General features: G+C 34.8%; 2 protein-coding genes across 2 annotated transcripts in view; both read left to right on the plus strand.

The window, feature by feature from the left end:
• The first annotated feature begins 3,291 nt into the window (after nucleotides 1-3,291).
• On the plus strand, nucleotides 3,292-7,109 carry hsdl1 (hydroxysteroid dehydrogenase like 1). Its single transcript, XM_041253097.1, has 4 exons — nucleotides 3,292-3,696; nucleotides 4,326-4,771; nucleotides 5,476-5,703; nucleotides 5,999-7,109. Exons 1-4 carry the CDS (start codon nucleotides 3,477-3,479, stop codon nucleotides 6,080-6,082), a joined length of 978 nt encoding a protein of 325 aa, XP_041109031.1. The 5' UTR covers nucleotides 3,292-3,476; the 3' UTR covers nucleotides 6,083-7,109.
• Nucleotides 7,110-8,659: 1,550 nt separating this feature from the next.
• tbc1d32 (TBC1 domain family, member 32) overlaps nucleotides 8,660-26,228 on the plus strand; it is a 72,861-nt gene continuing 55,292 nt past the window's right edge. The window contains exons 1-18 of the mRNA XM_041253098.1: nucleotides 8,660-8,879; nucleotides 9,671-9,847; nucleotides 10,222-10,383; nucleotides 10,814-10,991; nucleotides 11,451-11,522; nucleotides 12,015-12,140; nucleotides 12,338-12,416; nucleotides 12,874-12,977; nucleotides 13,063-13,124; nucleotides 13,486-13,636; nucleotides 13,850-13,909; nucleotides 14,055-14,148; nucleotides 14,252-14,389; nucleotides 20,988-21,077; nucleotides 22,346-22,488; nucleotides 22,825-22,952; nucleotides 23,187-23,388; nucleotides 24,135-24,214. Of these exons, the coding sequence (XP_041109032.1) occupies nucleotides 9,693-9,847; nucleotides 10,222-10,383; nucleotides 10,814-10,991; nucleotides 11,451-11,522; nucleotides 12,015-12,140; nucleotides 12,338-12,416; nucleotides 12,874-12,977; nucleotides 13,063-13,124; nucleotides 13,486-13,636; nucleotides 13,850-13,909; nucleotides 14,055-14,148; nucleotides 14,252-14,389; nucleotides 20,988-21,077; nucleotides 22,346-22,488; nucleotides 22,825-22,952; nucleotides 23,187-23,388; nucleotides 24,135-24,214 (2,024 nt within the window). The 5' untranslated portion in view covers nucleotides 8,660-8,879; nucleotides 9,671-9,692. The remainder of the gene's footprint in view (nucleotides 8,880-9,670; nucleotides 9,848-10,221; nucleotides 10,384-10,813; nucleotides 10,992-11,450; nucleotides 11,523-12,014; nucleotides 12,141-12,337; nucleotides 12,417-12,873; nucleotides 12,978-13,062; nucleotides 13,125-13,485; nucleotides 13,637-13,849; nucleotides 13,910-14,054; nucleotides 14,149-14,251; nucleotides 14,390-20,987; nucleotides 21,078-22,345; nucleotides 22,489-22,824; nucleotides 22,953-23,186; nucleotides 23,389-24,134; nucleotides 24,215-26,228) is intronic.

The following is a 26,228-nucleotide window of genomic DNA, read 5'->3' on the forward strand; positions in this document are numbered from 1 at the left end:
GCCGCTACCAAGGACAATATAACGAGAACATGATGGAAGACTACATTTGGGAGCTGATTCGTGAAAGTGATTTACAGTATAATCGTAAATCTCGAAAAACTACTCACTTCTAAATCTTTTGTAGTCATTTTTGTATTACTTTAGTATAAATACATGTTAATTTGGATTCATGTTGTTTTTTTCTGACTTTATGTGAACGAAAAGACACAAATTCGCCCGTTTTCTCATTGGAAATAGGTACATTTCAAAATATCACTGTCCTGGTCACAAAAGCAAAGTTTGTGGGGAATAATAGCCATTTTCTATACTTTTGAGGCATAAGCAATTAGGAAATAACACTTACTACCCAGGCACAAAAATTGTGTTACATAGTGTAATACTGTACATCATCCATGACTTGACCTCAGTTATTCTCAATTGATCGGTGACAGATCCTGCGACATGACTGTCACATGTGCGGTGCACCACAAATTAAAAAAAAAATGTTAGGCATTTAGTTTATCTGCAATTTTTTCCATGATTCCTCTCTGGACTTGGCAGCAGCAATACTGCATTTAGTTGTGATAATGGTTTTATATGCCTCAAAACTTTCCATTATAATCCCTTGCTCAGTCAGGCTGAAAAAAAGTTGCTCTCTCTTTCAACGTCATCTTTCGTGAAGATCATTGTTCAGTGCTCTGCGATTCTCCCTTTGAGGTAGCACGAGCACGCGCAATTACCTGGATTTCTTAAGTCGGAATCGAGTTAACGAGACACTTTTAGCCTGTATTCGCCTTCGAGGAACGGAGATAGCCTGACTTCAATTATCTGGTTAATCGAATCTGGCTAACCTCTGATTAGCCTGAATTAGTTAAACCAGCTACGAGGAACAGGGCCCTGGTCCACCTGTTGAGCAGACCCTACTCAAATTTAAACCACTCACCCATAAAAGCGGTGTGTGGGTCCAATAATAATAATAATAATAATAATAAACTATTTTTTTAAAAGCTACACGCTGCCCCGGTCGTGTGTCTGTTTTCTCCTCTGCTATTCCAGTTTAAAAAGAAAAAAAAAGAAAAAAAGAAAGCGACATGTGATTCTCCATTGCTCTGCCGGGCCCCGCTGTTGAGTTGAATCCGCCGGCTTGTTTCAGCCCGCCTACTTGGTGCACTGATAAAAGCAAAACTAAACAAAATCAGTTACCCGCCTTGCCGTGGTGACTTTTATTTTACCGTCACAGTTTGCTGTGGTTTGAGTGTGTATTTTTTTTTCTTTAATGCCTTGCAGCTTAAAAATAAATAAATAAAAAATAATACAAGCATGATTCCTCCACTGGGACCCAGCTCTGATGCGCCCCACTGTTGAGTTGAATCGTGGTGAATGTGTTTCTCCTGTGTGTCTGTCTGCTATCTCTCCTGGATGCACTCGCATCCAGTTCAAGACTTGTACTCGCCTTGACCAGACTGCATCCAGCTACCTTCAGACCCTCATCTCTCCCTACATCCACACACGACCTCTCCGGTCCGCCTGCAGTAGTACCTCCACTACACTCCCCTGCCTCCAGAGCCCGCTTCTTCTCCACCCTCGCCCCACAGTGGTGGAACGACCATCCTACAGATGTCAGGATTGCCCAGTCCCTGACCACCTTCCGGCACCTCCTCAAGACAAATCTCTTCAAACAACACCTGTAAAACTCATCTCTTCCATTCTATACAATATAGCACTCTGCCATTAATGTACTTTAACTTGCACTTATCTACTCCCCTTTACTGTATTTAATCCTGCACTTAACCCAATCTGTAATATCTTGTATTTCACTTGCACTCGTATCTAACCCTGATGTTACTATCAAAACTGTTATCTGCTCTTGAACTGCCCTGATATCAAATCGTACTGTGTTTTGTATTTGCTCATATTCAGACTGACGTCATTGTATTTGGTATCTTGCTCTTAATTGTACTGTAATTCTTGATATGTATTTTTTGTATATAGTCATATTCATTAATTGCGCAATGAAAATATTGTTTCCTGAATTAATTGTATATGCTAGGTTTCAAATCGATCTTCTAAGTCAGTGGTGCACAATTCAGGCCATGGAAGGCCGGTGTTCCTCCTCGTTTTTTGTTCTAACCATACCCTAAATTAGTTAATTGGATCAATTAAGCTTCTAATAAGGTCCATTAAAGTACTTTAGGGTGCAGTTGGAATAAAAACCTGCAGGGACACCGGCCCTCCAGGACCGAGTTGTGCACCAATGTTCTAAGTCAATGCATAAGACATTTTAAAAAGACGATCTTATATAGAAAACGTAAGCTGTTTACTTAAAACAAAACAAACAAACAAAAAACTACAAAATGTCATAACTGCTCTACGGTTACTGACTCAGGTATATGATTGTATAGTTCGGTCTAAATCACCAACATCTGGAAACGGATTGGCCCATTCATTGTGTCCCTGGAAACAAACCCAGAAACGAAATGCCCTCAGGGAAGGAATGTTTTAATCGATTTACATTGGTAATGAATTGTGGTAATCGCCGCTATTTTACATTTAGAATACTATTCTATCATACGAGCACTATAAAAACTTTTTTTTTCTTTTTGAAATAACTATTTTAGGCAGCTCATCTGGCAAAGTAGATGGCAATTAGCCGGCCACCGGCTGGAAATGAGAAGACTGGAAACGTTTACTTTTCCATATTTATTGCTGAAGTTGTCGTATCTGCTTTATATACTGTCATCTTATCAATCCTTATGTCTACTGTTCATTATTGTAATGTTTGTAATTTATCGTATTTAAAAAGATTTCAGTGTCACTATCAGTGGTCTGCTGTTCTGTGACAGTCGCCTGTGATGACAGACAAAATAACAAAAATGGGCATTATAGGCCAGACAACCGCTAAACTAATATAAACTAATTACTGAGTATAGATAGTGAAACGTATATTATTGGTGATCAAACACATTATATTTTTGGAAATTACACTCACCATGCAGTGCATGTCTTGTCGAAAGTTTGATTTTATGACTCAAAGTTAGTTGTGTCTTATTAAAAAGCAGTCTAAAAATATCGTATTAATAAAAACGGCCCATTATTTCAACATCTGTAGATTCCAATATTATGTGTGTCTCCTATTCCCATGAAATAAGTGTCTACACATTATGAAACTCTACATGCCTGCTTCCTAACAAAATCCAATTTTTTGCTTCAATAATTGGCAATACCATCACCTATTAATCCATTTATAAAAACTACCACGGTGTGAGTACAGCTTTAAATAAATTTCACGTGATAGTCAGGTGGTCAGTGGCAGTGTAGTTGCTCTTCCGGATTAGTTTTGTGTTCAGTAATTCTGTAGTTTTCACGTCCGCATAATGGGTTATCTATGATGTAGATGATTAATATCTTTTCAGTTTAATATAATCTAGATTACTTTGTATTGTAATAGTACAGTTAATACGATTTAACGGTGTAAACGCAAATGTAAGTCAGGCATAATGGCTGCTGTTGACAGTTTTTATCTTCTGTATCGGGAAATTGGCCGCTCTTGTAATTGTTACGTTGAAACACTGGCTTTGGTGGGTGCCGTTTACACTGTTAGTAAAAGCATTGCGATGGTGAGGGACTGTTACATCCTGGCCAGGTTACACTTCATACCAAGACTAATCAGCAGGACTGATTTTGTTACATTGTACGGAAAATGGGCTGTAATCAGTGGTAAGTGTTGGCGTGATGTCCACATTTATTCATGTTGTGCAGTGGTAGCTAGCCAGACATCGGGCTTGAATTCTAGCTGTGTGGTATAGCAAACCAGTGAGAGATTCTAAACTTAAATGTAGAACATATGGTATGGTCCACTGTATGGAGTAAAAGTTACAGCATTTTATTTTTTTGTAATCTTCTCTATTACTTATTAGGAATTTGGAGTATATGCAGTTGTTACCATATAACATTTACATATACATCTACTTTCATCTCGTCTTCCTTCATTTAGCATTCATAAAAAATAAAAAAAATAAATCCTTTTAAGATTTGGGCTTTAGGCCTTCCATCAGCTGCCACAAAGTTGCAATAGACCCTACCCCAGCAAGTAATAAAATAAGTATTGCAAAGTTGTAGCAGCCTAAATACCAAAATGGCCTAGGCATATTTTGGTTACTCTTTTTCTAATTAGTCTTACAGATAAAAAGCACCGAGCAAAAATGTTCAGTTTCTAAAAAGGTAGCCTCTTTCTTATGAATGTTCTTATTAGACATAAACAGAGATATTAGAGGCTTCTTAGAGATTGTTAGATGAGCCAGCCTTGGAATGACGTTTCCATTTTGTTCTGTTTTGTTATTGCTTAGGTTCTGTAGATGGCATTGGCCAGGCCTATGCTGAGGAGCTGGCAAGGCAAGGCGTCAACATTATCCTAGTCAGCCAGAACAGGTTTGAGCTGGAGAGCGCTGCCAAGGCTATAGCGGAGGCTTACAGAGTCGAGACAGATATCATTGAGGCTGACTTCAGCAAAGGGCGGGAGATTTACAAGTTCATTAAGGAGTCTCTGAAGGATAAAGAGATAGGAATTTTAGTAAACAATGTAAGAGTATCCTGTGAATCCCCACAGTACTTTACTGAAGTGCCTGAAGAGAAACTCTGGGACATTATCAACACAAACATTGCAGCTGCAAGTATAATGGCACATATTGTACTGCCAGGGATGGTAGAGAGGAAGAAAGGTGCTGTTGTAAACATCTCTTCAGGGACCTGTTGTAAACCCACACCAAAGATGACTGCTTATTCTGCTACCAAGGTGAAGTAACTCTTACAGTGCTTGTATATGTAACTGAACTGTCCTTTATTTTAGAAATAGTTTATTTAATAAATGTTACCAGTTTTATTAATTAGCTAACTGCGGTACAGTATTTTGAAGTTTCCCACACATTGTCATTCTGCTAGTGACATACAGTAGTAACATTGCAATCCCGAAAGCATACAAGATTTTTGTGATTTAGGCTGTAAAACACACACTATGTGCAGTTAACCCTTCTGATCAAAGGACGCTTTAACTTGGTAAGCATTTTTGTTCCAACTTTTAATAACGGTGTATAAAATAAGCCATTTGCTGTTGGTTCTTTTACTTTGAAACGGAGATGCCCCAAGATTTACTATGCACCTCGCGGGTCATGTAGTGTATAACAGGCTGTATCACAAAAATCTGAACAACAATCCATTTCTGAGAGAGAAAGGATGTTTGGTGAAATAGTTAGTAAGCATAGTTAATAATAATCTAAGCAGAAATGACAACAGAAAAGACTGATAATAGGATAATTAACAAATACAAATTAATTAATTTATTTTATATTAAGATTAAGATTAGCTGTATGGCTTAATTATTCGTATTCATCTGAATATTATATAATAAATATGCTATGAGATATGTAGGATTATAATTATATACAGATATGTGTGTTTAGCATTGCAGTATGTGACTTTTTTATATGTTCTTTTTTTCAGGCATATTTAGACCATTTCAGCCGATCATTACACTACGAATATGCCTCAAAAGGAATCTTTGTACAGAGTTTGCTCCCTTTTTCCATAGCTTCTCAAATGTCAACTTACACTGGCAGAATGAGGAACAATTCCTGGCTGGTTCCTGCCCCTCAGGTTTATGCTCGTCATGCAGTCTCTACCTTAGGAATATCCCACAGGACCACTGGATACTGGCCACACTCTATTCAGGTAAAACAACCCCCCCAATGTATGACAAATGACAATGGTTAAAAAAAAAGAAAAAAAAAAGGGTTGTATTCGGCAGAAGATTGCTTGCCTTTTTTTTTTTAATTGGATGTTTTAATTAGGTTGTGGATTCTACTGTACTCTAAACTGAATACTTATAATTGCAACCTGAATGATGCAGTTATAATCCACTTTTCTGGCAATTGCCTGCTGTCTTAAATAATTTTGTTAACATAGAATGCTGTTGAAATGTTTATAAATGTTATCAAATGTTTTTTTTTCTATTCTTTTTTTCTAGTTGTGGTTTGCCCAGTACATGCCTGAATGGATGTGGGTATGGGGATCAAACATGTTCAACAGTCCCTTATCTCAAACAACATGATCCAGAAGTGGTTATCATTGCACACAGGGATCACTGCCTGCTGTGCCCCTATATCAACCGATGAATTTGAAAACCATTAGAAGATGCTTAAAATAAATGTTACAAATCAAGCAAATATAAAGTCATGTAAATTGGTATTTTGTCCAGCAATGTTGTAGGCTCAATACGGTCTGTCTTGTTTTCAAATAGCAGTAAAGCCTATTGGTGTAAGTTTAATGGTATTTCATTTTGTGTGGCAGTGAAAACAGTGTTAATAAACTTCTTAAAACGAAAGCTTTAAAACCTGACATTAGTATCAACTCTCCTCTATCATTGTGCTGCATATTTGTTCTTCGATGCGTGTGTGTATTTCATTTTGGATATGCAGATTTCTGAAATGCCAGTTTACTTTTAGTAAAAGTTTTTAGCTAGGAAACATTTGTTTTTTGCTTCTTTTTTTGTTTATGTTTATGTATTGACAACTGTACAGAAAGAAACTGGCTGTAGACATTGTTTCTTAGAAAATCTGCTTTAATGTATTGGGCTTAACAGAGCAGTGTCGCAAACTGCATACAAAGAAGTATTTCTGGGAAGCCAGAAGATTCTTGTAGGTTAGAATGGACATTATTAATTCGATAAGTAGTTAAGGTATATATTTTTTTGTGGTAATGAATGTTAAAGGAGTACTCTAGATGAAGCACATATTTGGAATTATCCCAATTGCACACACAATTGTTTCCAGCTGCTAACCAGAAGTGAAGTTGCATGCATTAGCCTGTGGAAAATGAGTCCATATTAGGTTTGATGCAATGTGCATTTTATCAATTCCCATATTCAGCCACAAATGTAATTGTGTTACTTATAATGACATTATTATGGTATAGTATATGGACTAGTATTTGTATACAGTACCTTAGAAAATGTGACTAATATTATGTATAAGTATGACCTATCTTTATCATTTATGTAATTCTATACAGTTATGCTTTTGTGTCCCCCAGGTAATCACAAAACAATGTAATAATTTTAATAAAGTATACAATGGTGATGCTAGTGTGTGTGTGTTTTTGAAGATGAGCTATTCAATTCCTATCCAATATGTTTGATAATTCTGCTATTTGCTGAGTTGTTTGTATAAAAACAGAATATGTTCTCTGCAGCTTAATTCATATCCAGCAACCTTCAAGTATTTTTAGCACGAAAACTCTTGAACTGTGTATTCTGGGTATTTAAAAAAAAAAAAAAAAAAAAAAAAAAAAAATAGGTTTTATTTTATGATTGTGAAAAGTGAAGGAATCGGGAGATTTCAAATAGTCCAAGATTAACTTGTTTGCAGAAGCCTTGTGTGCACATTGCACAGGTAATGGACAGGCAGAATTTATCTATTTATTATTATTGTTATTATTACACTGTGTAACAAAAAAAAAAAAAAAAAAAAAAAATTGTTCTTGGGTAGTAAGTGTTATTTCCTAATTGCTTATGCCTCAAAAGTATAGAACATGGCTATTATTCCCCACAAAATGGGCAAATGTGTGTCTTTTCGTTCACATAAAGTCAGAAAAAAAACAACATATAAATCCAAATTAACATGTATTTATACTAAAGTAATACAAAGATGACTACAAAAGATTTAGAAGTGAGTAGTTTTTCGAGATTTACAATTATACAATGTAAATACAGTATAATCGTAAATCTCGAAAAACTACTCACTTCTAAATCTTTTGTAGTCATTTTTGTATTACTTTAGTATAAATACATGTTAATTTGGATTCATATGTTGTTTTTTTCTGACTTTATGTGAACGAAAAGACACACATTTGCCCATTTTCCCATTGGAAATAGTGATATTTTGAAATATCACTGTCCTGGTCACAAAAGCAAAGTTTGTGGGGAATAATAGCCATTTTCTATACTTTTGAGGCATAAGCAATTAGGAAATAACACTTACCACCCAGGAACAAAAATTGTGTTACATAGTGTTATTATTATCATTATTATTATTTGCATTTATGTAAGATACAAAGAAGAGCTGTTTGGTGACGTTGTGTTTTGTAACTGAACTGTATCCCGTTAAGACCGCCCACGCACCATTTGACAGTCTGCACAAAATGTCAGTTTATCAGCCCAAGTGATTATGGTTGCAAGTTGTTAATACATTAATTACATCCTGTGGTTACTTAGTAAAGCCCGACCACGCAGCATTTGACAGGTTGCACAAAGCGTGATATTAAGAGAGGTAATTTCTCAAACAACCTATGGGACATGGCGAGTTGGTTTTTGAAAAAAATCATGATAAGAGTAAGCAAGGTGATATAAAATGGGTTCATCTGTACGTTTATTTAAAATTTTCATGAAGCTGTATTTCAAAATGTATCTCTTGCTGCAGACGAGAACCGAGTCCCCTTAATACTTCCAGTATATTAGAAAACATTAACTGCAAAACTATTATAAACAACTGACGTGTCGACAATTGTACAGTTTCAAACCAGCCTTTTATCAGATGTCTATGGTAGTGCTCTCTGAATTCCCACAATGCATTGTGTTCTCAACATGGCGGGGCTAATAGACTGTAGCAACTTTCCTGTTTCCATAGAGACGGAGTGACGCCATTCCGCTGCGAATTATTTTTTGTTGTAACAAACTTATTTTAAAAATAAAACAGAAAGACACTGGAAATATTAGTTTTTCATATTTTGAGAAGTCATTTTGTGAGTGTTTTGATGTAATCGAAGAACATTTTCAATCCCCGTGTGTGCGGTTTACACACATCTGATTCTGCTGTTTATTTTTCGTGAGCAACTGTCATTCTAGGGCTGAGGTAAGAATTTCATAATCTTTTATTGCACCTTTTTAATTTAATCAGAAGACTTATTATTAAGGAATATGAAATTAAGACACCAGTGAGCACTTATAGATTATGGTGGCATTCATTGTACCGTTGCGCATTTTGACCTATATATTTTGAGCAAAACAAAGCTAAAAATGTTAACCATAACGAATCTGCAGGCAACGCGGCTGTTTTAACATTTGTATATTTATTTGAATGCTTTTAACTAGAGTTTGCGTATGATACCGGTAACCTTGTTTTTTGAAGCTTCAGCCAGGTACGATCTCGTAAAATATATTAAAATACGATTTAGGCCTACTGTTTAATCCTACAATTATAAATACATAAAACGTACAAACTTTTTTACAAATGGTAACATTGAAATTTTTTTGAAAATACATAGTATATATATAGTATATATATATATATATATATATCATTAATCATATATACTTGGAACAACATATATATATATGGGCCGGACTATATATATAATAATGTTGTCGAACAAATATCGTGACAAGAAAGGTAGGTCGACTTCCTGAATACTATATCTAAAATAAAACAAAACGAGGAAAACCATAAAAGTTTTCCTTTAAAAAAAAAAAAAAATATATATATATATATATATATATATATAGAGAGAGAGAGAGAGAGAGAGAGAGAGAGAGAGAGAGAGAGAGAGTTAACTGTATAAAGCTGTGCAATGCAGAAACACAGTAAAGACTGACCTTTTTTTAGTTTAAATAGGGTCTATACATTGATGTCCTTTTTTGTATTAGTTTCAGTATTTGTGTGAACAAGATGTCCCACTTTTCCACTGATGATGAGGCTGAACTGCAGTCTCTGCTGAGACATCTTCTGAAGAGTGTTAAAGAAAGGATCTCAGGCGCACCATCAGTAGAATGTGCAGAGGAGATTCTTCTACATCTAGAGGAAACAGATGAACATTTTCACAAGTAGGTTCAGAAAAGGATGAGTATATAAATGTTAAAAAAAAATTAAAAACCTAATAATACTGTACTGCAATAAGAGTACTAAAATAGGATGCTGTTTGCTAGTCACCTGTTATCTCTGTATTACACTGAACATTGCATCCCAGTTGGTGCAATACCAATGACCCTTTCACAGTTAAATCCAGTTTCATGGGAACATTTTCCTAACTCCTGGTTTTTAAGGCCAAGTCTTGCAGATACAGTCCTTCTGTAACTATACGGTACATGTTTTGTCAAAACAGAAACAAGCAATGCAGTAAAGGTAATTTGATCTGTGGTTGTGTAAAGTCTGTTTTAGTGTTTTGCAAACGTTTCAACAATTTCTCATTTGTTTTCAGCTATGAGTTCATCAGGTACCTACGTCATTATGTAGAGAGTGTCCTGGGTTCTGTTATAGAAAAAGAAACGGAAAGCTGTACTAGTGCAGAGGGGCAGGCTGTAGGCTCAGGCCAAGACACACTAGTTCAAACTGTCACAAGAAAGACACGAGAGTCGAATGAGTGAGTATATGCAGGGCTTTTCATTGAAATTCATATAAATATTCTCTAACTACCACTATAATTTGATACAAATTTAGAAACATTTATGAAAATGATACCACAAACACCACCTATTAATACTTTTCATAGGGATGTAATTGTTTAAATGATGGATCCAACTGAGGCATTTAGACTTGGAGGCTTGCATTTTCCACTGTGGGAAACTTGCAGCAAATGTATAAAGTGGAAAATCAGGGCCATAGACTTAATGTATAAAATAATAATATTAAAAAAAATAATAATGGAGGCAAAACATACCCTGGCAGTATACTTCTAAATTCTCTTGTCAGCTACAAATGTGCCACAGAAAGCATACATTTATCTCTGTTACTGTAGTTTTTAATCTAGAATACATATTCAAATTATCTCATGCTCTTATTCTTTATGATAGATACAAGAAGATGGTACAGTCTTTAAAGAACACTATGATGGTGGTAGTGGAATCTCTGATTAATAAATTCGAAGAAGATCAAATGAGGAAAGAGGAAATGCACAGGAAGAACCAGCACGAGCAGCATAGCAGCCACTATACAGACAACTGCTCAGACAGTGACTCCTCTTTTAATCAGGTAATTTTCAATAAAACCAGGAAAGCATAACTGATACAAGGAGCATGGTGTCATAAGATAGTGCCTTTTGTCAGAGAACATTAAAAATAATAAATAGGCTTAATTTTGATGTACAAGTTCATTTCGACAACTTGTTAGCTATGAGAACCATACATTTACTTAAGTTTGGACTGTAAAGGGCATTTGTAATCAATGTAACTGATGACTGGTCAGGCACTGAATGAATTGAGGTCTGTCACTCACAGTACAGTGGTATGCTGATTAATGGCCTCTGACATAACATTTTTGATTATGAATTTAAAGCTAGAGAGATTTTATACAAAGGTGAAATTGAATTATTATACATTTTGCTAATATTGAATTGATCAAACATATTGCAGGTTACAAGGATGGCATAGAAGCCCCTCAAATCTATATTTCTAGGAAATTAATAACCTCATATATTACATTATTTTGCAGAGTTATACATTTATAAAACAAGAACAGCTACAGGTTATCGCAGAAAAACTAGACCCAAGTCATCCCAAAGAGGTAAGAATAAAGGTTTACTATTAGTGGTTTAATTTTTGTGAGTACAGTTCATGATTTTGGTGTGAAATATATTGTATTGATCCTGTTCACAAAACTTGTTTAAAATTCAGGAAAGTCTTGGCTTCTTTAAAAACAGTCAAATAAATATTCAAGGATATCATTTTTTACAGTCTTTAAACATTTTTCTATTAAAAACCTCATGCGTTAATGCTTTGTAAATAGGGCCTATAGTGTTATCCTGATCTTATAGGCTAATGTATTTCTTCCAATCACTTAGAAGATGTCAATGTATCTGTCGTTACGGTCAGTTACCAACAGTGTCCTCCACATTCTACAACTGTCTTAAATGCAAAAAGTAACACTTTTTGTATTTATTATACAGTAGCCAGTCGTAAGACTTTTTTTTTTAATTATGCATGTTTTAAATTGTAGTTGTAAAGATAGTTTACTACTGTAATACCAGATTTTTATTTGTATCCCTTCATTCCGCAGGTCCGATGGGATGCTTTGCAGACTCTCTGCTGTGCCCCTCCCTCTGACGTTATCAGCTGTGAAAGCTGGACCATACTTCGCAAACATCTTTCAGCAGCTCTTGCAGACCCAGATTCAGCACTGAGTGTAAATATAATTTTAGTATAAATGTCTCTGGTCTTTTTTTAATGTTTACATTGTATCATTATTGTAACTTCCTGGAGTCCTATTTGTTCGAGGTTGTGTGATTATGTTTGTACTTGGATATAATGAATTCACTGGCATCAAATATATTGTCATGATTATTTAAAGCAAAGCAAGATTTTTGCATTTTTTTCTTTCAGGACAAGGTTCTGAGATTCTATGCAAAAACATTTTCATCTTCACCCCTGAACATCACAAGAGAAATCTATACTAGTTTAGGTATGGAATAAAAATAGTATATACTGCACGATAAGTTGTTATTATTATTATTATTATTATTATTATTATTATTATTATTATTATTATTATTATTATTTAAGAGAGAGGTTTTGCATTATTTGAAATTCATAATTTGGAAGCCATGTTTTACTTACAATAGTGGTCTTAATAATTTTACTAAAATGTATGGCAAAGCTTTTTCAAAACAGTACTGCACATAAATGAGTGCACATAAATGTTCGATAACAGATATGTGGAAATATCACTAAAATAGGAAGTCAGAGTAAAAAGCAGGGATATCACTTATCACCTTTTGATCTGTTTCTTTTCATCTAAGTCCTTATCTTAAAAAATTACACAACAGTTAGAGTATCTGCTGAAAATCTATAACAATTATAATCTTCTGTAATACCTGTTACACTGTGATTACTGTTACATTTTTTGTATTTTCATGCAGCAAAAAATTTGGAATCAGACTTCCTCTCCAGGACAATGCACATTCCTACTCTTTCTGCAGGTGTAGATATATCCAGTCCAGACGCTGCACGGCTAATCCAAAAAGTATGATTTGTTTTACTGGTTTTATATTTCTTTTACATATGTCTTTTTATATTGTGTTGTTTATTTAATAACATTTTTATTCCAGGTGCGCTTGCTAAATGAGTTTCAAAAAGAGGTTCCTTCCTTTTGGATTAGGCATCCAGAGAAGTATGTAGCCATTAGTAATTTTAGTTTCTATGTTTTTCTTTTACTTTTTAACACTGTTGTAGCAGTTGAATGTGATATTTATTTAAAATGATAAAAGCAAATAAGTATTTATTAGACGCACTTGATCTGTGAATGTGCACAAATTACAGCTGAAACGCTGAAATGCTTTATGTCAGATATGGGAAATTCTTGCTCTTTCAGACAAGGTATTTTTTTCCAAATTTAGTTTTATTGGTATTATTTCATTATACTAATTAAGTCAGGAGTAGAACAGCCCTCCAGGACAAGGTATGCCCGTCCCTACTTTATACTATTATTGTTAAGCAAATGTACAACTTTAAGTGCGTTTCATTTGTTAAAGATATATGGAAGAGATAATAGAAAGCACCCTATCACTTTTGACTGTAACTCACGAGCAGAGTCTAAGGACAGCTGGCTCAGAAAAAGCCCTGGAGCCGGTTTACTTCCTCGCCATGCTAGACATCGAAGCTACCTGGTTCAAAAAGTGGATGGTAAGCAATGTGAAGCAAAAAACAATATACCTAGTTGTACCATATAAACTTGTAGCATATAGAGATGTCTAATTTTTGTCAGATTTAATTACTAAAAACTAGGGCCTTAAATAAGGAAAAACACTTGAAGATAATAGAATCTCTTGCTAATATAGCCAAGTATGCGAGACTGCTTTCTCCTTGTACATTCAATGTGCATTTTCATTTTTATAGCATGGTTATTACAGTAGGACAGTGGTCTTGAGGCTTCTGGAAAAAAAATACAAATCTTTGGTAAGTTTTTTTTGGTTTTCTGAATTTTATATTGTATTGTGTGAGTGAGCAAAATTTAACAGATAAATAACAAGATGGTTGTTTACTCGCTAGAAACTTAAAATTGATCCTTTTTTAATCATCTCAATGATATTATCTTTGACAGATTGTAGCATCTCTTCAGCAGTGCATTGATTACCTTGAATCTTGCTCAGTTTACAATGACAGTATCAGTCATGTGCAGCATCAGCATCTTATTGGTAAGTATGATTGTAATATCAGTTTTCTGTGTATATTTGTGTTTATTTTGTGCACCTCTAAACATACAATAACATCCTGCATCATTATTTTTCTTTGCCTAAGGCACAATCCGCAGAACTTTGTATACTGGCATGGAACTGGAATATATTTATTTTGTTCATTCACTGTGTCTTTTGGGAAGACTTCTAATATACACACATGGAAGGAAACTGTTTCCTGTGAAGGTCAAAAACAGAAAAGGTAAGCTTTTCAGTAAAATATGAAAACTTTTTTTTTTTTTACTATGTTATTTTGACAGGATAAATTATTTGGACAACTAGGGGTTAGGGGTGGGAATTCTAAACGTTTAAACTTATAAACTAAAGAAGTGGTAAAACGTTTAATAATGTGCTAGACGTGTGACAAATGTCACCAAAAGCATCAGTAGTCCGTCGAGACTGCTCTGGTGCCACAGTAAGGGTGGATATTAGAAAAAGGAAGGGGTTTGGCAATTGGCTCCAAGTAGCTTTTCTAATTGGTGCAACAGAAAGATTGACACTGGGGCAGGTTTTATTTTCAGTAGATATGACGCTTCATTGGTGCACAGTGTGTTTCTGCCTGTAGTAGGCGTGGTATGGTATCAATTCCACGGCGGGGTAATAACGTTAATGACAAGCATTTTGAAGATGGTTCTATATTTAAAATGGCATCTCTAAACAAAGGAAGCCACGTTTGGAAGTATTTGAGGAACATGACGAGAAAACCGTGGTATGTAAATAATTATGCCAAACAAAATTGCCGTACCAGAAAAACACAAGTTCAATGCTTCACAGTTTGAAATGAAAACATTCAGAATTACTGTGGATGGAGCTACTGATGGCAATAAAAAGCAAACATCCATAACAACATTTGTTATAGGTTTGGCCGAACTTTGGTCGTGATCACTTTTGATTGTCACGTAACCCCTTCCAGACCTATCAACTGTCTCCGTACCCCTAGCATACAGGTTTATATTTGAATGTTATTTTGAATATATGTTTTCATAATACACATATTTATACACATACACTATAAATGACTATATTAATATAATTAGCTCTTCTGATTTCCAGTTTTAACTGATAAAACACGATTTAAAACACCACCGATACAAAAAAAAAAAAAAAAAAAATGGTGATCGGTATATAATAAACACAGGAAAGACACTTAAAATGGTTACTCAATTCACGTTGACTTAATCACCACTTTCCCACTTAAAAAACAAAACGCTAACACATAAACAACAAAAACAAACTACCTTTCCCAGTGTAGTGTTCCTGGCTCTCATTGTTTTGTTCTGAATGGAGGCTTGTTCGCAGGATGTAAAGCTGTATTGCAGTAAAGATACAGAGGATCTAAATAGAATTGCAAATTATGGCGAAATGTAAAATAATGTCTACACGCAAAAACCGCAGGACCAGAAGGATTTCATTGTGGAAGACAGCAAAGAAAAGAAGGTACAACTTAAGTGTGCAACTACTGTCGAGTTACTACTATTGTGACAGAAAAAAGCGCCCAAGCATTTTGGAAAGTAACCGAAAACAATAAATTCATACAGTATATAAAAAAAGAAAGCCCTGAAAAAAATGATTTCTGTGAACTCGAAAATAGCTAAAAATAAGCACCAAAATATGTAATTATTAAAAAAACGAAAAACAGAAGTCCTAAATGTATCATTTGCGCTGTACGGTGGTTGGTGGTGTGGATTCTGTACGTAATACAGTGCGTTTACATGAGCATAAGAATTTCAGTATTTTTCAGAAAAACTTAAGTTTTTGGAAAACTAATTCTGATATTAAAAGTCATGTAAACATAGTTTTCAGAAAATGTATCAGAATATTCATAAAGTCAGTTTTCGGAAAACAGCACCTAGAAATTTCCGATTAAATTCCGAAAACTAACAATGTATATCATGTAAACACACTTTTTGGAAAACTTGAAATACCATACTGCGCATGTGCACACTTTAACCCTTTTCTCCTGCACGTGGTTTTAGAAAACAGAGAAAATAATAATAATCTGTAGTCAGTCTGCATGCATCCATTTGTCTAGTTACAGGTAATACATTTTTTAAAGTCTGTATGTATTTATCAGTAGCCCATACTGAAGCAGCAGATGTTTTCCAGCTTTAAAATGACGTGAGAATTTAAAATAATGTCTGCAAAAGAAACTGGTAATATAGAACAGGATGAGCTGTTGGAAAGACTGATTGCACATTGTAGGGAATCTGAATAGAGGTATAGATAGTAATCTTTGAATTTAAGACCAGACACTTCGATAAAGCACTTGAGTTATTGGATTGGTCTCCTATCTGTCGCAGAAATGTCTGGTCTTCAAATCGTACTACAGTGCGTTATCCTGCATTTTCTGAATACTTAAATCCATGTGTACAGTTGAATTCTTATTAGATCTTGTTATCAGTTTTCAGATTCAGTATTCGGAAAATGCTTTGTCATGTAAACGTACTGATTGTCTCAATGTATCTTTGTTCTCATTGGTACCTCCTAGGAGGTTTGCGGTAAAAGTGCGTGCGGGGAACACAAGTGCCCCGCAGATTATCCCAATACCCTGCCGACCCATAAAACAATAACAGGGAGGCTGGAAAAACTTAAAGAAAATCGTGCTGCAGCTGTTCATACAAAACTTTCAAAGGGAGAAAAAGTTGCAATTACCACAGACTCGTGGACCCCATTCCCCAATCTTCCCATCGGTGGAAAGCTTTTTAAACTTGAATTGTTCTGTAAGTTGTGTGTTTCCAGTTGTACTCAATGTATTTTTGAGACGAACACTCAAGTACCAAATTTTCATTAAAGTCAGAGTGAACTTGCAAGCCTTGAAAACAAATCTCTGTGACATTTATGGTTTTCCCATCGTGTTGGGAGCAATAGACTGCACACATGTGCCAGTAATCCCTCCAGCTCATTCTGAGCATCAGTACAGGACCATGATCTATTGTGTGTTAACTGTCTAGGCTACTAAGTAGGCCAAGATAATAATAAGATAATAATAATAATAATAATAATAATAATAATAATAATAATAATAATAATAATAATAATTAAAATAAATTCTAGAATCATTTAGTTTCAATTTAAAATAATCTTTTATTCGCATTGTACACCAATGTGTACAGTGCAGCAGCATGATTTATTTTGTGTTACCAGTAGGCTAAAATAAAAATAAATTGTGCTAGGTATTCATTTGATTTTAATACTGTACTCTATACTGTATAGGCCTACTGTACACATTTATATTTTTACTTGATGTAATGTGTAGCCTACTGTGGACCCGGGAGACAGAAGCTTTATTTGAAACAGCTCTCAGGTGCACTGATTTATTTTAACCACATGGTGGTATTGCTGCAAAATTCAAACCAATACCAGGAATGGTAAAAGGATGGCAGATTGATTGTGGCACACACACAGGTGCCTGAAATAATACAATTTTCAAAGAAAAAGGAAAATAAAACTCACTGTAATCAAAACCTCAAAATAAAAGGTGCTGCTTTGCTATTTCCTCACTATACTATGTGGGGTTGCCCAGGTCTCCCCAGCTAACTACACACGTCCTGCTCGGGTACATAATAATTATTATTATATTATTTTATAGCGGCTGTCTTCCTCAGCAGTGCTTGCCTGTGATGTTCTCTCGCTCTAGCTGTGTTTCTTCTGTAAGGGGCCAGGCAAAGCCTAGCTTTTATAGGTTGAGCGACCCTCCCAAGGCCCGCCTCCTGACCAGTCAGAGAGGGAGAGACAACACACCCTCACCCAACCTCTCCGTGTCACTGCCATGATTGACATGCAGATCCTACAGGGCTGCCAACCTCTTCCTGCAGAATCATGCATGCGCCAGATAGTCAGCACAGATCTTCCCTGTTACACCTCTCCAAAACACATTAGTGTTTTCAGCACAATGGTCTATATTTAAAATACATCGAGAACTATAAATGTATGTGTGTGTGATATTGTTTTTAAACCCGACACCTCCTTATGTTGGACAAACCTGTCCGGTTTAGTGAGGGGCTACTGTATGATTAATGAAAGCTTTTTGGAGGTGAAGGTTGAGGCCCCACTATAGAATCTGATGGGAGTAAACTGCCTTTCATTTTTTATATATATATTACAGTATTAAAATAGGTAAAATGAATACAGAACAGAATGCATTGTATAGATGAAGTTTGCATTTAACAAAAACTTGTTATTTTGATTCTTGCATGTATAGACGTTGTCCTTCGGGTACCCTCTGCTGCAGAAAACCACAACTCAACTCCCACTATTTATTTGAACAATGTCGCAATGTATGCTAGAGATCTTGCTAAGAAGACGCAACAGATATTTAAATTGGTATATTGCGGCTCTTTTTTTGTAAACATATTTTCTTTTAGTCCATAAGACAAAATGTATACTTTGCGAATGGTTGCAATGAATATGTAAATTGCAGTATGTTTGCGCTGCGACTGGCCCATCTTAGTACCTCTACCACCTAGTATCCCAAAGACATCAGACAAAACCATCTTAAGGCCACCATACGCAGGGGATTTTGTTGCCTTTGATATGTCGGTCTGACAAAATTGCCCCGTCTGGTGAAATATCGTCTCTCGTCTGTGAGAAATGACAGGTGATCAGGGAATAGCGCTCCCCTCTATTCAGGACGACAAGTCGCTCAGAATCAACCAATAAGCACAGCTGTTGATGTCACGTGGTAGAAGTCATTCAAACAACTTGGAGAAATGTAGTTACGTGGCAATGGGAGTGCACTGAGAAATTGATTGATCTCTGAGAAATATCCACGTTTATATATAATACGAAAAAGAAAGAGTATCATGATAAAAATGAAAGGAGCAAGGCAGAAGAAATGTGCCCTGAAAAATAACATTGTGTTATCTCACAGCTGGCTTTAGTACAGTAAACTCAAATAAATATCTACAGCTAAAGCACACTGTCTTTATACTTTAGCGTATAGGCTATACTGGTAACAAAGTAAATCATGAAGCTTTGTTCACATTACTGTACAATGTGAAAAAAGGTGACTTAAAATGTTACTTTAATCCTAGTACTTCGCACACAATTAATATAACAGATCACATGGTGCATTGACACACTGTGATACTGTAGTGTTGCATGAAAATAAAGCAGACTCACACAGGCAGGGTCTTTTTTTATACAATAAACAGAACCGCTGTCAGCCATGGTCCACACCAAAATAATAAACCCCTTTAATTATTATTTCTCTTAGTTTTGTTATTCTCTCACTTGTTTCCACTACACTTCTCAAACACAGTCATACATATGCATAATAGTTTAACATTTTGAAATAACAGTTTAGAATGTTTAGTAGAATCGGAGAAGGATTTGAAAGTTTACGTTATCTTGAAAAGTGATTTCACCCCTCACTTTCTCCAGCAACTCATTCAGTAGGACAGGACAGGATTCTGACTTTAAATTATTAAATGCCCCCGTTTCCTCCAACCTTTGAATCCATTTTCTAACCCAGATATTCATATTCCTCCAATTTTTCTTTCTCTTTACTATCAAAGCAAGAGCTGCACAAACACATAAAACTGCAGGTCCTTCTTCTGCCATTCTCTCACTCGACGACAAAAATCGCCCCATGTATGGTGAGAAGGTTCGCACGATAAACTTTTTTAAACTGTACCTCTTCTGTCTGGAGGGTTCATCTCAAGTACCGTTGCAATTTTTGCACTACTGACTGGTTCAGCATAATTATTGGTGCCATTTAAAATGTTTAATCTATCAAAAACATTAACCTCAAGATAAAACTGTAATAACTAACAATGATAAATGTTTTATTAAAGCCAGCATAAAAATAATATGGATATACTCTATCAAACACTGAAAATAAATTCAACCAGCCGCTATTACTCTTACTGAAATGCAGCTGTGCCTAATAGATTTAAAAACAAAACAAAATAAAAAAAAAACAGTTAAAGTATCAGTGTTGTGATTTATTATTTTTTTACCGGAACATTTATACTTTAAAAAAATGCAGAAAGATTGTGCTTTGCTAATTATTATTCAGTTGAAAACTGCAAAGTTCACCAGCAGCATAAAGTGCTTTCTATAGGCAGAATAGCCAGACACCTAATTCACCCACCCTAATATCAGAGTGAAAATCCGCTCAATCGAAATCACGCGTACAGGTGGGTGATCATTTTGAAACTAGACTAGCATAGCCTTTGAGTGGCTAAACAAAAAATTAATATGCAGTGGTTTACAGATAATATGTAATACTGTTAATAAAGAATTCCAGATCATCATTTTCTTTGACTTTCATTTTTGTTTTTGCAATTCTGAGTCATCCTACAAACCCTTAAAAGTACCTCCAGTGTTATGCATGCCTCTGGTTGAAAACATCTGCTGTAGAGTATTTAACCTTCTGTCTGTTGGTGACACTTTATGCATTGAGTCTCATCTGCATTAAATGTATTATCATGACTTCAGTGGTTGTAGTTTAGTAACTGCCTTTCACATCGCTGAAGGACCTACAGTAGACCAATTGGCTAGCTCTGGTGCCCTCTCTACTGTTATTTTTATTTACTGCAAGTACTTGGCCCCTCAGGCTGACAGCCAGCCACATCCATTACACTTGATTTGCATCTAACTGAGTCAACCCTGGCAAAGAGTCAAATCCATGCTTTTCCAATCCAAAATAAGCCTGTGTTAGCAGAGTTAATAGAAGTTGAAACAACAAAATACCATAAGATAAACGCTGTACATTATACAAATATGTCCCTTGTAGACTATAATAGGACTTAAAATGGATAAATGCCATACTTGCCATAATTTGTTTCCTTTTCCAGACCCAGTAACTCTGATGGACTTCATTGTGATGCTAATTCGTATAATGTACAAACATCCAAACATCACAATCAGTGGTATTTCCCATGCAGGTAAATTACTGTAATCAAGTACTGTATTTATTATTATTATTATTATTATTATTATTATTATTATTATTATTATTATTATTATTATTATTCATCTGTGTTACATATACTTTATTGTTGCAGATTTATGCTAAATATGAACATTCCTGTTATGTCAAATTAAATTTAACTACTTCATATGAATTTTTGTTGATGACTATAAAGAATACTTTACATATACTCAAGTAAGCAAATTGCTTAATGTATAGTGGGCCCAATTTGTGCCTCCATTTTAGGATTTATAGCTAGTTTCACAGACACTGATTATCACTAATCTTTGACTAACTGAAGTTACCGTGTATAAAGGAATCCAATCAGGGTCTGTGAAACCAGCCCTTAATGTAAACGCTTGGGCTGTTGAGTACAGTATCTTGAAATACTGAACCCACTGTTCTTTATTGCAAAATTGAATGTACTTTACACAGTAAAACCTACAGGAAAACTGTCAGATAGTGTGCAAGATTACAGAGTTAAAAAAAGATCTAAATGTAAAATGACAAAATTATTTGAACACTTCAAAAAAGCAACTGTATTACTGTACATTAATGACTCTTAAAAACTTTAAACACAACAGTGCCTCAACAAAATCTTTACCTGTTATTTGCAAGAACCTGGTTAAACTCTTCCCATAGAAAGACATTCAATTGTTTGTACCTGCAGGTATTCACAGGTTTTCTCAGTGCTGCTTTTATGTAGGCATCTTTTCTTTTCAGTGTCCGAAATGGTTTGCCTTGAAAATTTGAATTTTTCATTTGGCTCTTTTTGTGTTGGTTTTGGTTAACATTCAGCTTTTTTGTTAAGCACAAATATTCTTTCAAGAGAGCCCATTGGTGGACATTTAGACATTTATTTGCTGTTCAACAACTGCACAGTTCAGAATGGTGCTGGCATGACAGGTGACATCTTGCTTTTGTCACACTCATTTTAGGCAGAAGAGACTTAAAAACCATGCACGATTCCATAAAGAAGGTTCTAGATTGTAGAGGGTATCACACCATTAATTTCAATAGCAATTTGATTGGGACCCATAAATCGTGCCGCATTATACACAATCCTGGCATGTATAGATTAGACAGGTTTTACTGTATTGAATATGAAGGTATTTTTCTTTTCTGTGGATATATAGGTCAAAGTGATGTTAACATATATCTGATTAGTACAGTAATGCTTTTTGTGTGTAAAAAAAAAAAAAAAAAAAAAAAGTTAACAAATAAATTCATATTTTTTTTTAGATTCCCTTTCTCCAACAAGTCTTGTGATGGAAGTACTAAGAACTCTCTGTGACCGTAAAGAGTGTGCTATAGAGTGTATGTATACAATCCCAGTCATTGAGAGTCTTCTCTCCCCCATCATCGCTTTACTCAAAGGAAAGCAGGTTAGCATCAGATTTATTATTTATTATTATTATTACTATTTATTTATTTATTTATTTTTTTAACATTGCAGCTCTTCAACTGAACAAAAGGAGGCAACATTCTATTATGAAATGTTAATGCAAAAATGTTGAGTACAAAAAGGCTGGCTACAGTTAAATTAAGGTTGTTTAACAATGCAAGTTATTTATATTATTTCTAAAATTAATAATTAACTAATGAGTTGGATAATAAATGTCAGTATTTTGTAATTTGTCATTTTTTTTTATTGTCTTTTTTTTTTTTTTTTTTTTTTTAATTTGTCCGAAATTATTATAAAATTGTGTTAATTCTATTAGGTGGATTTCAACCGTGCTGAAACTACACTAACACATATAGCAGATATATTGGCAAGAATTGCTACTACTGAACGGGGACTTTCACTTTTTCTTTATGAAGAAAACAACAGTTCTGCTGAAGGAGAAAGGTAAGTGCATTAAAGGAGAATATGTGTGTTCTACCTTATAGTGGAAAACATATAGATACATATTAGGTATAGTCTGGGACACAACTGTTCCATTTGTTATGCCTCTTTAAAACTCAAATCATTGCATCAGCGAAATGCGCTAGGCCTTATAGTTATCACACAGCATATGGTTGAGGTGAATTAAGAACCATGTATTTTATTTCTTGTTTGTTTTTCTTTTTCTTTTTCTTTTAGAATTTCAGCTGCACATGTGATAGTCCAGTTTACCACGAAGCTCCTTGTTGAAAAAATCCCAGCATTGTCGGAATCTACGACATTAACCAGTCTAAAAGGAGCCTTTATCTTTGTCTGCCGTCAAATGTACAATACCTGTGAGGGGCTGCAAGTCCTCAAACCGTATGGACTGCACAACAGCATTGTCCAAGCTTGGAAAAAGGTGCCTGTTACATTATAGAGTTTAACAATAGTAATACATTCTGATTTGGAATCAGCTATAGGGGAGTTTCTAACATAACTAGTAATTAATTTGTTAATTAAATAAGACAGGTTAACGTTTGGTAAGTAACAGCTCAAAAGATATATTGCGGATAATTAAGAAGGCAATTAGCTCTCAGTGGATTTTCAATCCCTGAAAGCTTGTTATTTTGAATTTTGGAGAACAGAAACTGTTTAGTGATTTAAAGACCACATTTAAAATGCAGAATGGGTCTGACTATATAACCATACCACCCAAGTATCTGTATATATTTATTTGTATTTCAGTTAACTCAATCTTCTGTGCTGCTTCAGATGTTTTTAGTGCTTAGGAATTTTTGTTCTTCCTTTTTGGGGGTCAGAGTAGGCATTTTTAACAGATGAATTCGATCAATCAACCAGAGAAGATAAGGTTGGGGATTCACTTTCCTCCACAACAAGCACGGAAAAAATAAAATGTGAAAGTTATTGTAATTCCTTTTTTAATGCTGCGAGTGGCAGGCACTGAGTATAATATAGACCTCTGGTCTTTCTAGCCCACCACTCCCAGAAGACTAATTGTTAAAAGTTAATTGCGCATAAAGAGAGAGTCCTTTAGGGGGTAAGGTTCTTCAGAAGTTTCCAGTTAACACATGATTGTATAGCATGAATATGTTTAATGTTAAATAATATAATATAGTATTTTCTATATCCTTATTTTCTGTTCAGGCCAGCTGTCTGTCAGAGAGAGTCCTTACTCCTGTACCTGGAGCAGTTTCAAGCTCGGCAACTCAGGATTTACAAAATAAGTAAGTGTAGTAGTTTTATGGGATCTATTATTACATAATTATAAGTGTGTCATCCTTAAATATTGTGTTTTTTTTCCCACATTGACTTTATAATTTTAATCTGTAAAACAAGTACACTATTTTCAGTAAATATAAAAAATATTGTGCTGTAGGTGCGATATACACTGCGTTTTTATGCATTTGTTTGAAGGAACAAAGTTGTTCCATCCTAGTTTCAATGACCACCTTGATTTAATTATTTAAAACCTAGTATTAACGTATTACTGTAATGTTACATTGGCAGAGTCATGTTCATGTAAATGTAACTATGTTTTGGTTTACATGCAAAAAAAAAAAAGTCTCAGCTTTTTGATAGGATATTTTGGTAGTACACCTGGGGCAATTTGGGTTTACATGTAGTTTTTTTTTTTTTTTTTTTAGGGAAAGAAATTCTCCTTCAAAATTCAAAAGACCTAATTAATACTAAAATATAATAGGCTATATTTCACTGTTTCTGTCAAAAAAATACCAATATTCCATATGAGAACACTTTGTACTATCCATGCATTATTTTCTAATCATTCTTTAACCACATGTATATTTTTATACATATTATATATAATATTTACGATGTTCCCAATAGAAGGGTAGCTTCCGAAATTATGATCCTTATGGTAATCTTATGGTAGAGTTTAAATCTGAAACATACACAGTCAAAATGTTTGGTAGAGTAAATGTTTTAACTACTGGTAATACATCTATAGACTGCTGCCCACATAATAATAATAATAATAATAATAATAATAATAATAATAATAATAATAATAATAATACAGCACCTGAATCAGAATTCAGCGGGCCAGTGCAAAGCTCTCACCAGCAGAATGCTGTTATATTTTTATTATTGGAAATCCAAACAAATTCCTCAGTTGATACTTTATTCCCCCTGGACCTTTTTGTATATCTACTATAAATAAAGGCCGTATCAAGCAATTCTGAGAAGACCCATACTTTGAAAAAATTTATGGAACCAACAGTTTTACATTTTCATGCTTTTGTTCTTGTCTTGCCCTGTGAATAAGGTTGAAGAGACTTTACTTAAACTATACACAATCGCTGTAGTCTGTTGTGCTTATATGTTTATAATGTGGATCTACATTGGCCACGTGAAACTCACACATTAAAAGATTAAAAGGTAACCATTTGTTTTTAATAGAAAGCACTTTGGAGATTATACACACAGCACAACTTAATAGCGTGATTTAAAAGTTTAACCGGCTTTGTGTCGGTTCAGTGAGACCTTAAAGGACAATTATTTGGAACTGCTGTATTCGTCCCATCCCTAATATATATATATATATATATATATATATATATATATATATATATATATATATATATATACACATACACACACACACACACACACACACACACAGTTGTTTGCAGAAGTATTCACCCCCCTGCAGAGTTTTCACATTTTGTTGGCACCTGCGCGTACGCCACGACACTTTCAAATTAGACTTTACATGTAGAATCTACACAAACTTCTCCACATTGATAAAGTTAAAAACATGCATATAGAATATAAATAAGTAAGATTTACAAAGAAAAACAGATTAATCTCAGTTGCATTCAACCCCATTGCTACTGCAGCCCTAAATCATCTAAGGGGCAAATGATTTGTTTAAAAGGTCACAAAATTGGTTAAATGGTTGCAGCCTCTGTGTACTCAAAGTGGTTTAACTTGTAGATAATTTCCATCAGTTATATAAAGACTTTCAAGCTGCAACTCATATAGTGATCCAACAAAGCAACCATGAACTAAGGAGCTTTTGAAACAAGTCAGGGATAAAGAGGTAGAGAGGCACTGAGCAGGAGAAGGATACAAGGAAATTTCAAAGGCGCTGATTATCCCTCTCAGCACAGTGAAGTCCATCATTAAGAAGTGGAAGGTGCATCATACCACCCAGGCATACCCAGATCAGGTCACCCTCCCAAACTGAGCAGCCGGGCAAGCAGGAAACTGTCACTC

This window comes from Polyodon spathula, chromosome 6 (genome assembly GCF_017654505.1).
Source record: "Polyodon spathula isolate WHYD16114869_AA chromosome 6, ASM1765450v1, whole genome shotgun sequence".
NCBI classification, from domain to species: Eukaryota; Metazoa; Chordata; class Actinopteri; order Acipenseriformes; family Polyodontidae; genus Polyodon; species Polyodon spathula.

What these genes read in the sequence shown, in the direction of transcription:
- hsdl1 (XM_041253097.1), top strand. Translation starts at nt 3,477, where the DNA reads ATGGCTGCTGTTGACAGTTTTTATCTTCTGTATCGGGAAATTGGCCGC. An exon ending in AAAATGGGCTGTAATCAGTG is followed by an intron (nt 3,697 to 4,325) that starts GTAAGTGTTGGC and finishes GTTATTGCTTAG; the next exon opens with GTTCTGTAGATGGCATTGGC. An exon ending in CTGCTTATTCTGCTACCAAG is followed by an intron (nt 4,772 to 5,475) that starts GTGAAGTAACTC and finishes TCTTTTTTTCAG; the next exon opens with GCATATTTAGACCATTTCAG.